This window comes from Platalea leucorodia (genome assembly GCF_965183815.1).
Source record: "Platalea leucorodia genome assembly, chromosome: Z".
Taxonomy (NCBI): Eukaryota; Metazoa; Chordata; class Aves; order Pelecaniformes; family Threskiornithidae; genus Platalea; species Platalea leucorodia.
Genome location: NC_138858.1, coordinates 31,160,981 through 31,183,265, shown reverse-complemented (window position 1 = coordinate 31,183,265; position 22,285 = coordinate 31,160,981). Strand labels below are relative to the sequence as shown.

Here is a 22,285-nt window from a genome sequence, read left to right as displayed (position 1 = left end):
ACTCCTATGCATAATGAGTAACTCAGCAGAATCATCAAGAAAAAATGTGTGTAAAACCATGTATGTATTTTTTCTGACCTAATGTTTTACTGCAGTGAACAATATGTTGAGTGTGATCTTGAACTCAGTTCATGTTTATAAAAATTGAATTTTATTGAGGTGTTGATTTATAAATAGAATTGGGAGGGTTTGAGAATACAAGAAAAATACTTTCCAATTCTTAACTAACAAAAAGTCTCTCTTAGGTGCTACAGCAATTAGCCTAATTTTGTGCAGTCATACATCAAACATCAGGACATGGATTCTGTGCAGAAAAAAAAAAAATCACTGTTAATCTTTCGTTCTGCATTTCTTCTTATATTCAGTTTTGGGGATTCTCATTCAAGAAAGATTCTGAATTCCTCCATCTCTGGAGAGACTTAAGAAATGTTGTAGTACGTTAAACCAGAAAAAAACAATCCACGTTTCTTGGATTAAAAAAAAAAAAAAGTTCTGCAAAACAAGAACAAATAGTCATGAGCAGATTCTTTCCACATGATTGCTCTTGTCATTAATTCCTTCACCGTATACTACCCTATAAGTTCATTAATGGTCAAACTGAATGATTTAAATAGTTCTTCACCCACAGATCACTAAAATGAGTTTTTTAAATTAGATGCTGTAGTCTTTTGTAAGGAAGGGGATTGTTAAAACCAGATTTGAGCAAAATGATAATAATCTCCTTTTTTCCTTTGCGACTACCTAGCATGTTATAGCTAGACTAAGATTTCTTTCTTTTAAAAAATTCATGGAGAAAGAATTTTGTAAGAGTTGCAAACAAGAAAACAGGGGCTAAGTTACAATTCTAACATGCTCCCAATAAAGCGTCTTTCATTGTTTCTTTAAAATAGAAACTTGGGTGTGACTGTTGAGATCTATATGATTTAGTTGTTTAGGTTAATCAAATGTATAGGTTTACTCTGACAGCTATGATCCAGTCCCGTAAATACTTAAGAATTTACACACCTTTGCTGATGTGAGATACCCTGTTCTAGAGCATTTACTTTACTGCACATGGTGAAGCTGTTCAGTTGTTCATCTATTTCGCCGATCACATTGTACTTTTTCAAACTAGTATCACAAAGATTGTGTAGTGGTTCAATGAAGCATCCTACTTTAGCCCGCTGATAACTTTAGAAATATTTATATTTTTTTCCTGCCCCTCAGCGCAGACTTTTGAAAAACCTGGTGGCAACCTACTTAAAAATGTTGTGATGACCATAACAGGATTAGAAGAGTAGAAAACATGGAGAAGATCAAAATGTGGTCGTGAAGACTTCAGACTTTATAGGTGCCTGTTTATGAATTGTTAATTTCAGACCTGGCAAAGTTAAAGACATGTGGGTAGCTGTACTTTTGCCCCTGTGTATTTATACATTAGGTGGTGAAACATGTTTATCTGTGATAAAATGTAATACGGTTTAGTTTCACATGCATTCTTAGTAGTACCCAGGTATAATACCTAAAAAGAAACAAAGACATTGTTAGTATAGCAGATATTTGTTTTGTGAGGCCATGGTTGTGTTGCACTTCTTGTGGAATGAGATTAAAACAACGACCCAAGAACTTGTTTTCAAATATAATTTGATGAAAACTTTACTCTCATTAACATAAGGCACAAATTAGAGCTGAAACTGACTAGTCCCTATTTTGGACCAGAAATCAAAGGGACCATTGAGTAGGTAACTGATTAGGCTTAGGAGCAAAAATTCACAATGTAATGTATGTGGATAGGTTTTCAGATATATTTATTTGGCATTGCAGAAAATGCTGGTGACTTCCAGATTTCAGCATCTGACTTTTAACAAGAAGAATTTTAAAAGAGCCTACAACTTTGTCTCAGTTGGCAAGTTTGGAGTGTCTCCAACAGTTGTTAAGCCCATTGAAACTGTCTCAGGATATATGCTTTTGGCCTTTTCACTTAGGAAACTAGGAGTTGTCTTGCATGTTAGGCAGAAGGAACAGGGCAGTCTCAGTTGTTAAGTTTCTTTTCTGATCCTGAACGCAGTCAGGACAGTCAGCTACCAAAAGGAAGGATACCTAGTTGGTGTATGCACCTAGTGTTTTCATGCGTTTATATGGAAGTAAAGCCAGACCTAAAGAGAGGATCTTTGAGCAACTGGTGGAAGTTTTATGTGAAATTCACTTGCTGGCTTACATTTCCCTGTGAACATCCGTATTACTATGAGATAGTTATTATTCTGGGTTGCTCGCCTCACGTCCTAGCTTTTAGCCCTCTTTGCAAATTGTATGAGATAGATAGGCTGTCACCTTGCAGCCTGTGCCTGTATCTGTAGTGCAGAGCTGAAGTCCTCCTGGAGCAACCTAGAGGACAGGCTGTGGTTGGGGTCATCCTTTTAGTCCTGGGGGAGGAGCAATTTAATCACAGCTTTTCATCTCAACACTGCATTTGGCCCACTGCCCTGATTCTGCAGAGAGGAGCTACTGTTCCTCTGCCTGTCTGTTTCAGGGCATCTTGGGTAACTCCCTTCTCCTGTACATCCAAGTCATATCTGCCTGAGAAGAGCAGGGGAAAGAATTGTGGTGGTGCAGTCAATATAATCTCTGCAAAGGGTGTACATGAAGAAACGGGATCTCCTCTGTGGTGCGTGCAACACTTAGCTCAGTTTGCAGTTTTGGCTGAGCCTTCAGGATTCCTCCTTGCTTGGGTTTCTCAGGCAGAAACATCCTTTTGAAAAAACGCCTGCTGATTCAAAAAGCAACAGCCTTTGTGTAATGATGATTTAAAGGCAGAAATTGGCTTTCAAAGAATTATTCAGAGTGAACAGAGTGAAAGTATTCATATTCACATTAAAAGTTCTTGCTGTTGTCTGAAACCAATAAGACATCCCTGGTTATGAAACTCATGACTTTCTTTCCTGAAAATGCAAGCCTTGTGAGATCCTACAACCACATTATTTGAACAGAAAACTGAGTGTTTAATACCTAGCTAATGTTTAATTTTCCTTTTTCTCACATATTTTAAAATAAAATCACAATGGGAAAGCATTCCTCTTTTCAAAATGGACTCTGAAAAATGTTTTTGGAAGTAAATTTGAAGTCTGGTGTGATGCCTAAGTCCAGACATTCACTGGGAAGTGCTTCCCCTCCCTACCTTACTGAGTTGGTTCCCCACACATTTGCCACTCCCAGAGCAGTCTCCTGACATGTCTTTGGGTTTCTTCCATATCTACTATACGGGGTCTGGCTGGATGGAGTTAACTTTCTTCATAGCAGCGCATGTGGTGCTGTGCTTTGCATTTGTGACTAGACAGTGTTGATAACACACCAATGATAACACACTGGAATTTCGGCTCTTGGTGAGCAGTGCTTGCACAGTGTCAAGGCTTTCTCTCCACCACCCAACTCCCTACAAAAAACAGACCAGTAGGTTGGGGGTGAGCAAGAGGTTCGGAGGCGACACAGCACAGAGGGCTGACCCAAACTCACCAAAGGGATATTCCGTACTGTATGATGTCCTGCTCAGCAATTAAAGCTGAGGGAAAGAAGGAGGATGCAGTGACATTTGTGGTGATGGCATTTTTTTTTCTGAGCAACTGCTACACATACTGAGGCCCTGCTGCCCAGGAAGTGGCTGGACACCTGCCTGCTGTTGGGAAGTAGTGAATATATTCCTTATTTTGCTTTGCCTCTGCATGCAGCTTTTGCTTTTCTTACGAAACTGTCCTTGTCTTGACCCAGGAGCTTTTCCATCTTATTTTCTTCCCCTGTGCTGTTGACGGGGGAGGGGAGTGAGAAACTGGCTGGGTGGGCATCTGTCAGCCATCCCAGGTCAACCTACCACGTGAGGCATTGAAAACTCTCCCAAACACAGACTGCAAATCCACACTCTTTCTTCCTTCAGCCTGTCTGTGCAGACTTTATTCTTGAATGTTGCATGAAGAAGAGGAGCTAGTCATATAAAAGGAAAAATACTATAACCATTATTCTGGTTATTGTCTTTTCTTCAATTATAAGCACTTTAACTCTTCTCTGTTGGCCTGGTTGAGTCTTTTGGAAGTGGAATGGGCTTTATTTTGCATCTTTAGCGTGCCTTGCACATCAGAAGTAAGTACTTCAAAAGCAAACATGTTTTTTTAACATAAAGTTTTACAGACTGTAGAATAGAATGTGGATTTCAGTAATAGTGAAATACAACCACAGCTGACTGTAAGAGGTGCTGATTTATATCCTATTCACATTAACTTCAGGGAATTGCAATCCCTGAATGGCAGGGAATCGAATCCCTGCAATTTAATGAAAATCACACCAGAATACTAAAGAAACACACAATAAATTTTATGAAGAAAAATATGTGAATACCTGCATATGACAGAAATCTGAAAAAGTACCTAAGGAGCTCATAAGGCCAGGTTCTTTTTGTAAAAATGATTTAGGTACTTGGGAATTTAACTTCACTGAAAGTCAATTGGATGAAGTCCTCAGAAATCACATAATCCATTTTGAACATTTCACTCTTACCTATATAGCACATTCTCTCTGTCAAACTATTGTAAAGATGGGTATTGCCTTATTTTTTTAGAGGTATGGAGGAGAGAGACACAGTTGGGATGAGCAGCTTCTTAAAAAGATTTCAGTCTCCATCAGGACATTTGTGTGGGTTTCCACCCTTTAACAAAGGTGCTTCAGCACAGCTGAGTACGCATACATTTGCCTTTTTTATGCCCTTGTCCATGAACACTTCTTTCCATCCTTCAGACGGCCCTTGCAGACATGCACACACACCATTGCGTTGGTATGCCAGTGTGGTTTCCTGTGTCTTCGCATCAGACCTTACTCAGTAGCCAAGTTTGGATGGCAAACCCTGCCAACACAGCAGCCTCATCTTCACAAAGTAATAGCTGTGGTTAAGATGTCATTCTCCGTAAATCAGTTTCGGCAAGGATGATGGCTAGGGCAAGAGCTGAAGTCGTCTTTACGGGGCCTAAGCCATTCAAGTGGCCTTAATCCTCCCTCTTATTGTCCTGGCTTTGTAGAAGGTAGATGGACTCACTTTAACAAGACGGAATGAGCTTTTTTTTGATCTTTTCTTTCTGATCACAACAACAGAAGACCTGGGAAATTTCGATTAATTAGCACTCCTTGGGCTAATGGAAGAATAAAATTGAAAGAAAAATGTCTAAAGCTTTGAGAAGAGTGGAAGCATGTAGTGACAATACAGATTTTAAATACTTATGGCAGTTTGTACAATTTTCCCAGGGTTTGCCTCTCATTGACTTGAAGAGATAAGAGTAGAAAGGCAAGTGGAAAGTTCTGTTTGGACCATGATGTAATAACATTTCAGCTTTTAAGAAATCTAAATAGGCTATAACATGAAGGATGCTGATAGTAGCGTCCTCTAAAAGTCAGCTTAAATAATAAGAACTGCTGTCATTTTATTATTGCAATGCACTTTACTGACCATATATTTCATAGAACAAGAATGCATATGAAGATAGTAGTAGAAATTTCCAGAGAAGTTGTGGTAATCATGCAGGTGGACTTTTAAGGAGTAATTTCTCTCTCTGGAAATGTTCTTCTAAGCTGCTATGAGGTAATCTTATATCCTGAATTGAGAAAATGCATACTCCACATAAGTAAATAAACCTTTATAGTAGAAAAATTGTTCTCTTAATCACAGAAGTTTCTTTTTATGAGTTGCACTTGGCTTTTGGCCTCTATATCTTTGCAACTCTTCATTTCATTGATCTTCATGCTCCCTTGAGGACATGACTTTTTGTCTTCCTGAGCTTAAGGACTTTTGACAAAACAGTCACAACTACTGAATCAAAGGTATGTTTGAGCTGATTGTTGTGAAGGTGTAACAACCAGAGATCAGTGTGGGAACTTTTTTAATGACGAAAATAATATGTGTCGAAACCATTTTCTTTTTCTTGACAAAGTACATTTGTTTCACTCAAAAAAAAAATCTTTCCATTGTGTGTGGAATGAGATTTGCATAATGCTTTGAGATACTGCTGCTGTAGCAATTCAGACTTTGATAGTGTCTGATAGACATGCTTGAAATGTATATATCAGTTAACGAGATTATCACCTGAAAAGACAATTGTATTTTTACTGAAAAGTTTTTTGAGATGATAAAATATATTGATATTTAATGAAGCATGAAACTTTTAAATGAACCGTGAAAGCAATAGTTAAACTAATTAACTGAGGATAAAGCCTCTTAGAATACATACGTTATGTGGGCTGTATGGTTGTTATTTCTGCCTGGTTAAACTGACAACTAGGGTAACGTTCTCATATTATCTTGTAGGAGAAACATCATTAAACAGTGTCTTGTTTCTAATGCAAGGAAAGAGATAATAGTTTGTTTGTACTGCTCAGAAACTCAGGGACAATGCAGTTTTAAAAATTACCCTTTAGTATCCTTGAACAATGGGCTTTATCTGGGAAACAAAAACATACTGAGTGGGATTGCAAGTTACTTACATTCCTGCTTGCATACTGCAAGAGCCAGTTTCTGCAGTTCTTCCCATGTTAACATTTGCCACCTGTTCTTAATTAGTATCACTATTCAACAGGTTGGTATTTATTCTTTTCTGCTACTTGTGCATTCCTGTCTCTTAAAGGAGGAAAGGCACTTTTCTGAGAAGCAGTGATCAAATACCTTGGGTTATCTGTAAAGATTTAGAAAGAGAGCCTTACATGGGATTACAGTTTAACATTGAACAAAGCCTTTATTACAGGCTTTTTTGCTGAACAGATGTCTCCTGCTGGATCATGACATGCAATGCAGTCTGGCACTGATGTGTTACGGTGTACAGACTGAGACCTGGCCCATGGTTGAGGTAGAAGGCAACCTCTTTGCTCTTGCTCAGGGCTCCTGCACAGCTGGCAGCAGGTTTTACTATGGGGAAGTTGTCATAGACCATCGGAGTTACGGCAGCCTAAACCGACTGAGAGTCTGTCCCCTTACTCTTGGTGGTCTTGTGGACGGAGCTAGCATCCCCATGTCTAAGTGAATAAAGGAGACAAAAGATCTTGCCTTTGCCTGGGGCCAGGAGGCAAGAAGGGGTCTGCTTCTTTCTTCCCAACATTACTCACTGCCCATACAACCAGGCTGACAGGAGAAGCAAGTATAAGGGGTGCACAAGGAAGGCTGCCTCTGTGTTAGATAGTAATCCAATGAACACAGCAAGAAACCAGAAATTACCATGTGAGCAGGGGGTACATTGCTATGCTGCCTTGCTTTGGTACATGGAACAATAAAGTCTTTTCAGTAATGGATCTGTATGTGCCCAGGGTCACAGATGGCAAAGCTCCTATGTGGTATTTTCTAGAACACTAAGGATATTGAGGTAAGAGAAATTATCTGATCTGAGTATCTTTTAATTAAAATTGAGGAAAAAAAACTTCAGGAATTACTGGAAAAAATGCTAAGTATGTATTCCTAACGTGAAGAAAAGCACAAATGTGCAGTGAAGGTTGAACAGTGCTAGAAGTTGTTGTGGGTGATGAAGTATTACAGAGAATTATTTTTCTAACGTGTTTTCTTATTGCCCCTCCATAGTTGGCTGTTCTGCATTGCAGTCAGGTGGCACCAGCAAAGTAGTATTCCAATAACACTGTTGGAATCAATCTGCTTACTTTGGAGTTGAGTGCAGCACTGTTTAATGGCCAAAGTGTTTCCCTATAGATTTCATTTGACTCCTACCGTTCATAATGTATGAGGAAGTTTTAATAATATTATTTTTTTGTTTGCCCCTCAGCTAATGCCACTTGCAAGGCAGTTGAAATAATGATCTGTGCTCTTACACATATACAGATGTATGCTCTGTGTTCATTTAGGTCAGATTCAAACAGTAATTTCCCAATGGCACTGGAACTGGAGGGTATTATCTCTAATTCCAATACAATTCTCTTTTGTTCTTTCAAATATCTGTATATTTCTATTTTGATTATAATAATAGTTTTCTTTCTGTATTGTAATGGTATTTTAAGGAGCTGGCCAATACTAAAATTTAAAACACGAAACTTGTTTTTTTCACCTGATATTATTCAACATTAGATTAATATACCAGTAGAGTAATATATTACATTACTAGTGGAGTTTCTCTTCATTTATACCAGTTATTTGAGAAGAATATGAGGCTTGCACAATGTATTAATTTTTCAGAAATACAAACTAAATGGTCAGGCTAAGTTTTGCAGATAGAAACTTATCAGAAGCTGGTATGAGTAACTAGTAGTATAGAGAAGTGGTAGCATAAACCAAAGATGTAAAGCTGTATGTTTTCTGCAACAGAAAGAGCACATACTATATAATATCCTAACAAGGACACAAGCAGAAGTCATGTAATGTCACTGATAACAAATAAAGAGTTACCCATTGCAGCTAAAACATTTATATTTTAGTTCAGTTAAATATTTACTGGTCTGTGCAGCAGTTAACTGATAACTTCTTACTTTTTATGCAAACTAAGAAAACAAAGTAGCTTTCAAAATAGCTTTTTAGTAAGTGGGAGGCCTTCCTGATATAAATAAAACTGATTCAAAAGTAATATGAGATACGATAAATGTCTGCAGATCTAATTGAAAATCTTTGTTTTACAGTGTGTATTTTCTCCTGGAAGTTTCCTGAACCTGACTGTTTCATAATATATTCTTAGCTTAGTCATTAAAAGACCACTGGTTTCATTTGTTTAAATTTAGTGGTTAAACTGTTCCATAGAAGTAGGTGATCTCATTGCTGTCTGCTTTAAACCAGCTAAGTTAATCACCTGTGAGGTATTGTTTTAATCGGTCCGTTCTGGATAATTTTTTACCTTGTTTCCACTTGAAGGGAGGCATTGTTTTTCATTGTGCTTTGTCAGTCTCTTTTGTCTCATAGTAGAGTTGCTGAAAGTGCATGCTTGGTTACTTCATACAATGAATGGCAAACAGCACTGGAAATTAATGCAAGCTAATTTACCAAGTGCACTCTGATAGTGGAGAAACTGCCTTTCCTAGATTCAAAGCATGGAAAGTTTTCAAAGTGCATACACAATATTTTCTCATAATACAATGTGGTCATATAATTCTGTTTAGTGTATTTCCTCCAGATTATTTTTCTTGATTGTAAAGATTAAGTCTCTGCAAGCAGTTAAGAACATGGGAATCACCAATACTAGTCAGATTAATGGTCTGTCTAACTTGCTGTTCAGAGTGGACACTGCCAGAGGCTTTGGAGGAAATTTCTTAGTAACAAAGCATTGCTAATTATAAGTGTTAAGAAAATCATGACCTAAGATCATAACCATGAGCTTAAAACCAGTGAGGTTTTAGGGTCTCAACTTCAGAATTTTCTAACTACAAAGCCTTGATGTTTTAAATTTTATTTTTTAAGAAAATAAAGGCCAAGAATCACTGTTTCACTTACATGTAGTGTCTGTGTGGTGTAGTGTAGTTCAGAAACTACTGTATTTCATAAGACTTGCAATAAAAATATTGATTTGGCAACTTTTTGAGCCATAGTTTAGTAATTTACTTGTCCCCTGAAAGAATCCAGATTGCATGCCATACAAAAATTGCTCATACCTAATGTAATTTTGACTGAATTTTTGTGTAGTTCACCTACAAGCCTCAAGGTCTCCCAAAAAAGATTTGGGCTCAGAGGATGATACGAGTGTGAAGAAGCCCAGATTCCCAAACAGACAAAGATTTTGGCTGATCCTATGTTAATAGAGGCAAGTGGCAATCTCCCCCCTATTCTGCCTTTTTTTTTTCCCCCCTTTCAAGTTGCAGTTGAATACACTTAAAGAGGACTTCAAGGGATCTGATATCCCCTGCCCTGCGGCTGGCGTTTCTGTCTACGTAGTTGGTGTGCAATAGTGCCTCTTAGCTGGCTGTAGAAACAACAGAAAAGTGGCCCTTGCATTTAAGGACAAAGAGACAAGTGCTAGCTCTCTAGTAGTTATTAATAATATGACTAAAATGGGTGGAGGGGAAGCCTGAAAGGTTTGGCATCCCCAAGGTGAGAGGGTTTGGGATATTTGCCATCTGGAAACAAGTCTTCCAAGCAAACCTTTGAGTTTGTTCAGTCAGCAGCTACTGTGAAGCCCTTCCCACTAGGGTGCCAGCAACCCCACAGATGTGGTGACACACAGCAAAGATGTACATGGTAGCTGGGAACTGCAACATCCAGAAGATTCACCATGTTGTGGAAAAAGACCAAATTTGTTTTGAAAAGGTCTTGGTGACTTATGTCAAATTTACATGAAGAATACATTGACACAGTCTTAGTTATTGCTTTGGTCTCTGTCCTCTTTACTATTTATTGTCTTACAATATGCTTTTTTGGGTGTGCCCTTTTCTTCCCATTTTGGTGAATACAGAATCTACACAAACAAGACTGGAAGCCAATTATAAGGGAAACATTAAAACCAACCGTTTCCAAAGCTCTTAATTACTCTATGTCAACAGACAGAAAATTCCCTAGGGAAATTACCTTTTGCTCCTTTGTTGCAATTCTTTTATTTCTAGCTGTTATTCTAACAGTAACAACAGCACAGATTTTCAGATAATTTTAATAGCTTTTTTTCATGCTGATTAATTCAGTTATTGCAGAATTTATTGATCTAAGAGATGATTGAATTTGATCTAGTGTTATGTATTTGGTATGTTGTGTGTTTCAGAACACCAAACAATTAAAATTGGTTTTGCTGTTGTATGTTTTTGTTGTATTATCATTTGTACATGGGAAGCATAGTTTATAATTTCAAAGGTTTGGTGAAGCATTTTCATTTTATAACCTGAGTTACTTGGCAGAATTAACAAGTTACTATTCTTGGTTTGGAGAAGTAGACAAAGAAATTGATTGGTTTTCAATCAATATCTGATGAAGAAAATGTGTTTAAATGGAAATAATTTCATATTGGACTCTGCCTCCAAGAAGTGTGAGTGTGATGTAAATTAAGAGAATCTCATCTGAAATTCAGTGTACCTAAATTAAAGTAGTTGTATTTTTCTGTATTCTTTGAATGTTCTTCAGCAGATAGCAGTGAAATATTTTTGCATGTCAAGGATGAGTGAAGCTTAGCTATTAACCAACTAGAGAGAATAAACAAGGAAAACAGGCAAGCTAATGAATGAGGAAGTGAATGAATTAAAATATTTCCATAAAATATTTTTACAGTTTATACTTAGTTAACATTACTGTTAGTTATTGATAAAGAACAGTTTTGATTTATATATAATATGTTTATTTGGAATAAATGACATGCTAATCAACTGTAGCTCTTCCTGTGAGCCAGCTCAAGACTGATTCCACCTCCTCAACTATTGTTGTCTTTATTGGACGATCTCCTGATTTATACCTTAGTATTTAAGAAAAGAAATTGCTTCTCTTGCTTATTTATAATATTAAGTCCATGTATTTTTCTTAGAATCTACAGCCTCATTCAAAACCCACTGATGTCCTCCAAAGAGGTTCCCATTTATCTCAGCTGATGTGGATTCAAGACATTAAGGAATTCCTGGGTGTCCTGTCACTGTCCTGAAATTTTCAGGCTTTGGGTCAATGACAGAGCAAACCTGGACTGAGGGGTCCTCTTGCATTGTGGGTATATGATGCCAAATGCTGATGTGGGACACAGCCATTCTGCTAGTTCACATTTATTCAGTGCTTTTGAATACATTTTCTGATAGCTTGCCTTTTAGCCTGGCTCATACCAGGTCAGATATCCATGTCACACCCATTTAACTTTATGCTAGATCAGATGTGGTCTGTACTCCTGCAGCTGGCTCAAAGTCAGCATAAGCTTCCTGTCTTGTGATCTGATTTAGCTCAACAGACATGGGATTGTATGCTCACACCTGATTCAGATCAAAGTAATACTGCTCAGTGACCTGCAGGGCACAGATGAGGTATTAATGATGGTCTTTCGGCACATTTACACCTGTGTGAAACAGTGGATAAAATGTTACAACTTTGCTTTCATAGCAGTAATCTTTTACTTTGCAATCTCTTTCAATGGTGGGAGTTGACAATAGATTCTTTCTTGATAATCTCCTCCTCCTCCCTCCCCCCACCCCCTGGCCTTTTAAGTGGAAGAATTGTCATTTTTCCCCACAACAGCAAATGTTTATTAATGATAAAAAGAACAAAACCTTTTCCTTCCACTTCTGCATCAGACAAATGCCAAGGCAAATCTCTGTCAGGACCGGAGTCTTGCGTTACTTTTGTCTGTCATCCCAGTAATACAATCTCTCCAAAGTACTCCTTTTCTCATTTTTTCCTTTCAGTGACCAGTGACCAGACCATCTTTGGCCATGCTTATCCTTACACAACAAATTCTCTTAGCTGTTCTCGGCATCACTGAGGTGCTGTTTATGCACAGATAATAAGAGCAGACCCTATAATTGAAAGGGAAACCAGGATACAACATTCTGTATTTAACAGTACTGGTTTGACGCTACTCCCTTTTCTGGTTTTGCTTTTGGGATTTTTTTTTTTTTCCCTGACACGTAAGTTCCAAGCATCTCAGGTTTAATCATGTATAAATAGCAATTTCACTGTATAGTTGTAGATTGTTATTTGAACTGACACATGGCCTGTCCCTAAATGAAAATCTTACAAGTGCCCAGCCCTTGATTTCCTGGATATGATAAAGTAGATGTTATTGTTACCATTGAAATTTGTTGAAAGTGGCTTATGAGTGAAGGGCATTATGGTGTCATCCAGGGAAGAATCAGTATATATTTGTTACATTTTTGTGGTAGAGCTGCTTTTCTTAATGCTAAATAATAGGTTTACATCTTATTAAGTAGTCAATATATGTAGGCTCTACAAGCATTACAACTGTGTTTCAGTGTCAAAACCAATTGGATTTCTTACGTTATTATAGCATGCTTCCCTGTCTTTTATATCCTTTGGTGCAGGGAGCTTTTGGTTCTACATACTAAAGACGCTTTTCTAAAAAATAGCTGACTGAATATTTGTAATATACACACACATATAGTAGTATTATGTATTTTATATGATGTGAATGTGTCATGCAAATTTTTAACTTCACCCTGCCCAGCCTTTTGCTAAGAGGAGTAGTGTCCATGTTATTACTGGGGCAAGTTACATTTTTGGCCTAATTTCTGCTGGCTGGTTCCCATTTTAACACTCTGTAAAATTATAAAAGCAACTGCTGAGTAGCACAGTGATTCAGTTTTAGTGAGTTCAAAATACAAACTGCTTCACAGGAAAGAAAATAAAATGCCTTCGCTTATTCTTTTGATTTGATTGGACATCTTGAGTGAGAGCAGACAGTAATCCTACAAAGCTTAAAAGCCTTTTTTTCTCGTACCCACAATGGAGTTGAGTGCACTACAAGGAATTCTCCTTATGTGTTTGTCCTTGGAAATTTCCAGTCCTTCTAGTTAAATTTCAGGATGGGTTATTAAATGTTTTCTTCTTTCCTTACCCTTGAGTTTTCAGCCAGATGCTATACTCTTCACTTATGTTTTGAAGTAGTAGCAATGAATAAGTTGTTTTTCTCAAAGGGCTGCCATATTTCATCCCAAGGAGTGCATTTTGGTGGTGGATCATGCTTGTAACATCTGCACATGAATTTACAAAGCACTTAGGATCCCAGTGGACTGAGAATCATGTATGTGCTCCTCACATATATGTGAGATATTACTAATTAGTCAAAGAGAAGAAGAAGAATTTGAAAAGAAGGCACAAACCTCTGAAACAGGAATAAACATATCTGTTTGTTCTCTTCTTAAAAAAAAAAAAAAAGAAAAAGAAAAGCTATAATTTGAAATGTTTAGGGTGAATTGCAAATTTTTAAGATAATCCTATTTGATCTGGAGGAGGCTGAAGGATTTGGATTTTCTTCTTATGACTGTGGGGGCCATAAATGCCTTAATGTACTTCTTTGTGAAGTTCACCACCCATTTGAACATCCTTGAGAAAAAGTAGTATGAGAGTTGTATAACCAAGTCAAAAGTAGATTTAATTTACAAAATGGTTTAAATTGAAGTACTTTTCATTTTTTGTCCTGATATTGCTATCCTGCTTTGGGGAGTAGTCTGAACATGGGGAAGCAGCTAGAAATGTGAATTATCTAATTATTAATTTCCAACTGTGATGAGAATTTGCTAGATATCCAACAACTTCCATATTATGACCTACTTTTTAACTTTTTCATCTTGATGTGTTTTAACTCAGGGGATCTTGTAAACCACCATCTGTCACCTAAATCAGAACACAAAGTACACAGAGCATTTTGCAGATATGTCCTACATGCCAGCTACCTCTGTAGTCACCTCCCGTGCTACTGTGTAATAGCCATCAGTTGAGTCATGGCAGCAGTGATTAAGAGCAGATTGTGGCCTTTTAAAGAAAGTCCAGAATGCTTCTCTGCTTGATCCAGCTCAAATTCCTCTCCCCAGACCTCTGAGGAATGCTGGGTTCCAGCTGTAACTCTCTCCTGCTGGGGAAACTATGCAGCCCGTGCACTTTGCCACACCAGACCTATTGCAGGGGTTGTAATTTGCATGCATGCCTGCAGTCTCCTTACTTTTTGCATGGCTAGTGGTAGGAATGATGGAAGGGCATGCAATGGCTTGGCACTGTGGGGTTTGAATCAAGGCATGGTGGTGTTCCTGCAGTCTCCTTGGGTTCTCTCTTCCCTCCTCCTTCAGAGAAAGGCACGCTTATGGCTTGTCTGTTTCCCAGCCGAGGGCTGCTCTTTCACCCAGACTCTTCCAGTGGTGTTTTTTCTGATGTTTATCTGTGATGCATGTTCTTTAGTTTATGTTCTTCAGCACATGTTTTAAGCGTGCATAATTTATTAATTCCTCTTTAGCATATTGCTTTTTGTGTTTGGAGAAGTTTGCAAAATCTTGCTATTGCTCCCCTGTTTTGTCCTCATCTGAAGATACTCAGTTCCAGTCACTCTTCCGATTTGCAAAGCAATGTGAGTTCTGTGGCTTCATCATGGGTTCATGGGAGATGAATACTAACCCGCCTTGTTTATTTTTAGGAGATCTCGGTTATGGACCCCAGTGCAAGTCCATTGGAAAAGGCAGCTGCAACAATGTAATAGTCACCAGCAGTCCCATGACAGTTCAGCAGCTGGGATCTGTTTCACCTCCTGCTAATCAGGTTTCAACAGCATGCAACCAGATCAGCCGTAGCTTACAGAGGTCTATGGATGCTTCCAGCCTAAGTGCTTCTTCATCAGATACAAGGTCCTGAGTTATGTTTTTATATTCAGTACTTTAAAAAGAGGGTATTTTAATTCTCCTGTAATTTAAATGCAACCTTTCTGATTGTTAAAATGGCCTAAATGGTGCTCTGTTATGCCATCGGAAATTTAATTCAACGCAATTTAATTCACATCAGCTATAATCATACTGTTTGGATCATTCAAATAATGAGTGAAATTTGGCCACACATTTTCTGTGTTTGATAGGGTTTTTTTGTTAGAGAAAAGATTTTTATAGTCACTTAACTATACTTTTGTACTAAGGACAAGAAATGTTGTGGAGCATGAAAGCAGAAATAGTCCACGTGTTACATCTTCAGGGGCAATGACTTGTTTTAAGGTTACCGTAGTGCTAAGTGTTATGTTGGTGCCTGTCAAGTAACATAAATGTCAGACAGAATAAACTTAAATGCCCTGCTAACATTCCTCTCTCCTCATCAAATACCTTTGCTTTCAAATTGTTTAATTGTTTACATTATTGAGTTAATCAGATCAATTATTCCCAGTCTGCACTGAGCCAGCAGTTAACTTTACCTGTGTTAGACTTGTGTCCCTGAAAACTTGTCCATTTTCCTAGCTCTGGTGGGTAGTTTAATAAAAACTATGGCCTCTTTCTGTAAATGTTGCCTTTTTATGTCACTAAACCACAGATAAATATTTGTTAATTAATTTTTACATGCTTAAAGAACTTTTGAGATTATGGATATGAGTATTGTTGACAAACCTGAATGAAGGGAAAATAGTTATTTGACAACCTCCATACAAATACATTAAGCACATCCCTGGACATTAGTTAAACATACAGTGAGAAAAAATTCTGCTGTGTTATTTCAGACGCTATGTTCCCACTTTTGTAGATGTGACTCGTGCAACAGTTGCCTACTGAGTTGAAATGTAACTGTTCTTATTTACAAAAGGCCACAAGAGTCTTTATTCTCAAAACTGTTTATATTTTACTGTATCACTTTATTACAAGCCAAGGAACATTCTTGAAATAATTAAAATTAGTATTATGTAACTGGAAGAAAACCTTGCTTTACTTTTGTGTCATTTGTGTCACTTCCGTTGTGAGGACTGAGTCCCCCAGGACAATTTTGAAAATTAATTATGCTTCCTATGTGAACATGTCAGGGAAAATCATTCAGTGCTAAGATGATGATAAATGACAAATCCAGAGACATACCTCTGAGACAGAACAAAAGTGATGATATAAAAATATCATTAAGTAATTATTACTTATTTAATAAGTTTTAGATGTGCCTGTATGGTTCCAAACACTGTTATTTTTACCTGAATGTGTGATTGGGTGTACTATGTCAGTACTGAGTGATACATTTTTGTTTTTATTTTAAATAAACATTTACTAAGGGTGAACTGAAGTTAAAACTCTGGCAGAATTGAGGCTCTAGTGTCCCTAGAGTCTCTTTTAATGATTTATCAATGAAGATGTTATAAAATCAGATTGTCGCACAAAGAATGTCTGTTTCAGCAATTTTGCCCTCAGATTGAGTATTTTATAGGGCAAAACAAATTTGAAGTCAGAATTTAATTCACAGATTGTTGAAACACCCTTTTTTTAAAAAAAAAAAAAAATAATCCTTCAGCAATAAACTGCATTTGCCTAAACTGGTTGCCTAAGCTGACTCCATAATGCTTCATGGGCTGAGTGCCTTCTCTGGCACTCAGGTGTCATGAACATGACACTCCCAGGTGTCATGAACTGTGCTCTGGCAGCCTAATCCAAACCAGATTATTTGCTGAATTGACCCAAACCAAAACAATTTGTCTTGATTTTTACTGACAGAAGAAAGAAAAAAGTTGGCAAAATTGGAGTTTTGCTACAGATAACATCAGATTTTGGTATACAGACCACAAGGGATAGAACCTTCCCCATCTTTTTTGAGAGTTTCCCAAAAACTTTTTCAGAGTATTCAGTTATGCTGCTTGAAACCAGATGTAATACTGCCATTTACTTTGATGCAAGTTGGAAAAGGACCTGAGAAAGAGCAAAGGGTCCTTGGCTAGTAAAACAGAAGACCACGCAAAAAGATAAGAAAGTATAATTTTCACTCTTCCATGTTTATGTTTAAGAGTCAGGGTTATACTTGACACTGTGGCCTCTGTACACAGAGGAAGAATAGAAAGTAATTGGAGGAATCTCTTGTAAATGTTCATAAAAGATCCGGTCCAAACTCAAGCTGGTTTAGATTACAATAAGCAGACATGTCAATTAATACCATGTGAGAATCTGACACAGTGGTATACCTGGCCCTTCATTTTCATATTAGGTATATTTATTTTCCTCCAGAAAATTAGTCACAATGTGGGCTGGGTTTTAAAGATTTTTTTCTTTGTTTTGGGAGCTGGAATCTTTGTTACTTTTGAATTTAGAGACTTAAGTGAGAACCAGACTTCTTCAGATTATCTGGCTCTTACTTATTGTATACTTGAAATTCTGGGACAACTTTTTATTTTTGTGCTGTTATGAGACTTTTAAAACATAGTTTTTCTTCAGCTTCACTGATGGGTGTGTCCCTTTGTGTTAGGCATTAGTAGTTTTTTGAATGACACTTGTCCTACTATGCATCTGATTAAAATTCTTGACATTATAAAAATAGACTTGTTATATTGATGAATGATTTTTTCCGTAATTATAAAAGAGAAAATAAAAATTTAAATAATGAAACTGGCAAACCCCTGCCCTATTTATATTTTCCAGCTAGAAATATATATAGCCTAGCATGGAAAAATCATACCTTCCTTACTTTTCTTCATCTGTTGAAGACTGTGGATCTGTATTTGGGGTCACGGCATACTAACAGGATTTAACTGCCCTATAATGAACTGTGCTTTAACAAAGTCCATTGAGAACAGACCCAACAGCCAGAATAAATTTTTTTCACAAATAATTATCCCTTTAGATCTAAATCTTACACAAGATTGACCTGATATAGCAATCCCATTTTTCTCATTTCTTTCAATGCAACTGTAGTCAACATGTTAATTGTGCATTTCTTCAGTGCTCTGTTTTGAAAGTGCCATTTAAACCCTGATGGAGTAACATAACCCCCATAACAGTACCCTATACTGACATTCAATCTGAACAGGATATTTCTTATTCTGATACAGCAAATCAACCATCCATTACAAAACAAGTATCTTGCGCAAAGGAGCGTTTACCCGTCTATCCCCTACGTCACCACAGCAAGGCTGGCTGGTATTTAAAGCTACCTTTTTGCCGTTTGTGAGCTATCTCAGTGCACAGACATACCACCTGCAAACTGCTTCCTCTCTCCCTCAGCCTGTGCCAGGCTTCCCCTCTAGACAAAAGGGGGCTGAGGGACAGCCACGGTGCCCTGAGCACCAGTTCCCTTCCTCCAGCTCTTTGGCAATGACTGGGCTGTGTTCTTGCAGCACGATCCAAAACCAAAGTCACTGAAGACTGACTTTTCTTTCTTCATGTTGGTTGACTCTCAAGTGTTGGAAAATGCTGTAATATTAAGTAGTAGGAAAAACCCCATCACTCAGGGAGTGCTTGTGTGGTGGGCAGAATAAGATAACAGACTCTGATTTTTCAGCTTTAACCTCTGTGGCTAGAACTGAATGTGGAAAGCTATACACATTTCTCTTGCCTGAATGACTTTACCTGGTGCTTTCATATATACTTTCAACCTTGCTGATCTAATTGAAAGATAATCCACAGATCTCAGAGGTGAAAAGCCAATTTACCAAGCAATATCATGGAAATTTGGTAAATATTGCCATATTCACTGGCAATATCTCCAGAGCCATTGTTTAGGATCTGTTCTTGCTCTCTTGGGTTGACTGATGTTGTTTTAAATGAGATTCAGATCCCCAGTTTTAGCCTACCACCAATTCTTAAATTAAGTAATTTCATGTGTCTCCACCAAAGCTGCAGTCACTGCAGTAGGGCTATGGTGCAGACATAGTATGCAACTATGAGCCTTAACAGGTCTGGCCAATGGATCCTTGTTTCCTGAAGCAGTGTCTATAAGAAAATCTTGCAGAACTCAGAAGCAACTGCAATATTGCTTACCCTGAGTAGACATCAAAACTTGCTTCCCTATTAAAAAAAAAAAAGAAGCAAGTAAAGTCGTGGAAGTGCCTCCTCAAAGGTGCTTGCTGTAACTGTGTCTATATCAAGAAAGAGATAAGGTTTATTTTTATTAATTTGCTTTATAGTGCATACTTTCTCTTTTAGAAATTTGAAGTTTGTAACAATATAAAACCATGCAGTAAAATAGTAATAATAATAACTGAAAAAAAAATAATAACTGAATTTAGGAACTTAACCTTTGTAAATAAGAATACATTATTGCTTGCCTATATGACAGTTCCTTTGGATTGTTGCATGTAAACATTTCATATACTGTTTACTTAGAGCTTTAAGAAATATTTTTCAACACCTGGTATTTAAGGTACCTATTAGCACTTATTAGCTGTCTTTTTTTTAAGTTAATTTGACCTCCTGAAGTCTTTGTAGATAGGAGGAACTATTGTGTATCTTGTTTTTCATATGAGAAGCTGAGAAGCAGTGATTGACTTCTCCACCTTAAAAAAGCATTTTAGATTTAGAAGAGAAACAAATTTTCCTATGTACTTGATCCACCATTGAAATTCTATGCTTCTTCAAAAGTGTATTGTGAAAATAATAAACCCAGGAATTAACCCCCAAAACATAAGATGCAGAGGCTTCTGTGTCTGTGAGATCTCCGTGTTTATCTAGATACATACCTGGTTCTTCCTACTGTTAAGAGTCCCTTAAAAATAGAAATTAATATAATGATTGCACCACTGACTGGGGGAAAATCCAAGTCTGTCAAGATGTGAACTGGAAACATAAAGACATAAATCCACTTGGCCTCTACCCAGCATTTGCAGCCACGAATCAGGGACCCTGATGTCCTTGCATTTCCTTTTTATACCTTTATACCTTTCTGTAGAAAACAATATTGTTAAGAGCTTATGAGTTCTTTTTTTTAAGCTACCCGTAGGACATTTTCAGCATAAACAAGTTTCATAATATTTCTGTGAAAAACTAATGATAACAGAAGATTACACTTTTGTGAAAAATTTTGATTGCTGACTTGGAGGCAGATACATCATCAAACCAAAACTAAATAAACCCCTTCAACCAGTTCTTCTACATTATTCATTTATTTTGTTTGTTTTGTGAAGTTAGATATTATCTGTATTTATAAACTTGAGCTATTTCTGTAGAGAATACTATTTGTATGCATTACAATTGGCAAAGTCATTCAGGTTAAATATTTATTCTTTATTAATCGGTTTTCTTCCCATTCTTTGCCAGCAAAAATAATGGTAAACTCAAATCAATATGAGTTTCATACAAGGCAGGAGCATAATGCTTTGGCTTCAGAAGTCTAAACCTATTTACACCACAGCTGATGAAAAAATTTGCATTGATTTCTGCAGTGATGTATCAAGAACCTTTACAGCAACTTTTCATCAAAATCTTGAGGTTTTAAAGTTGGTTTCCTAGGTGACCTTATTACATATGTATTGCCTGTGTACACCTGCTGGTACATTAACTGAGAGTGCTAAAGTTGAGTACCTAAAATTAGGGAGAACTTTTCTCACATGTAGCCTTTCTTTAATTTTACGTGTGTGTGAAGACAGAAGAACCACTGCTGAATTGTCTAACTGTTTACTTTATTGTGCCTTTATTTCAGGTCGCTCTTGTCACATGAGTCTCTGGCCTCTACGACATTAAGCTTGTCAGAAAGTCAGTCCACTTTGAGTGTTAAGCAAGAGTGGTCGCATGGGTACAGGACACTTCCTTCTGTTCCTCCTGACCAACGTTTACAAAACGGCACTGAGCTGGGGGACTTACTGAATTTTTCACCTGGAGCATCTGTGTCCAGTAACTGCATCTCTAACTCATTACCATCCTACTTATATGGCATGGAAAATAAGCATTCCCCTTACTCTAGTCCTCGCCATTCCTCAGCCCGGTCTCAATCAGCCCGCTCTAAAAAAAGAGCACTCTCTCTATCTCCTCTGTCTGACGGCATTGGGATCGACTTCAATACAATCATCCGTACATCCCCAACCTCTCTGGTGGCCTACATCAACAGCTCCAGAACTTCACCAGCAAACGTCTCCCCACAGCCTGAGGTCTATGGACATTTTTTGGGAGTGAGAGGGAGCTGTATACCCCAAAATTGCTCTATTCCAACTGCCCAGAAAGGCCTTCTCATGGCTAATGGCAACGTCACCTTCCCAGGATATGCTGAGAATGGGGCTGGTGAGTACCAGCGGATGCAGCAGCTGGAGCAAGCCAGCTTGCAGATGGCCACCACAAGTAACATGGTGATCCAGCAGGGCATGCCGCCCACAGACAACCAGGTGGTGGGCATCCTGAAAGATGAACAGCTGGATGACTTCTTAGGCCGTAGAGTCGACATGCCTCCTCCGTCTCTGCTGCCGCTGCCTCCTCCGACAGGGCCACCCCCACCATACCATGCTCACCAGCACCGGCATCCACACAGCCTCCCCAGTCACATTCACCCGCTGCCTGTGCCTCCTTCTGCCCCAGGCTCCCTGCTTGATGAAGATGGTGAGCTGGACGATTTCAATGGCAAGCATGGCTGTCGCTGGGTTGACTGCGGTGCACTGTATGACCAGCAAGAGGAACTTGTGCGGCACATAGAGAAGATCCATATAGACCAGAGGAAGGGAGAGGACTTCACTTGCTTCTGGGCAGGGTGCCCACGAAGGTACAAGCCATTTAATGCCCGTTATAAACTGCTGATTCACATGAGAGTCCATTCAGGAGAGAAGCCGAACAAATGCACAGTAAGTCTGAATTCTGTCGCTCTTACCAATAAAAGGCTCTCTATTACTCATGAAAATACAGAGAAGGTGTAATTCTACCTTTGTTTTTCCTAGTTAATGGTGTGCTTTTTTAACTAGTCTGTGTGAATGAATGACTGCTCCACCTTTCCACCTAGATAGAAAGGAAAGGTATTCTTTAATTCCATATGTACTGACAG

At 38.0% G+C, this 22,285-nt stretch overlaps 1 protein-coding gene across 1 annotated transcript in view; it reads left to right on the top strand.

Moving 5' to 3' along the window:
- The window catches only part of GLIS3 (GLIS family zinc finger 3), a gene marked incomplete at both ends in the record, with an annotated part of 167,565 nt that overhangs the window by 20,492 nt on the left and 124,788 nt on the right, over positions 1-22,285 (top strand). The window contains 2 exons of the mRNA XM_082335868.1: positions 15,024-15,231; positions 20,963-22,088. Coding sequence (XP_082191994.1) covers positions 15,024-15,231; positions 20,963-22,088 — 1,334 coding nt within the window. The remainder of the gene's footprint in view (positions 1-15,023; positions 15,232-20,962; positions 22,089-22,285) is intronic.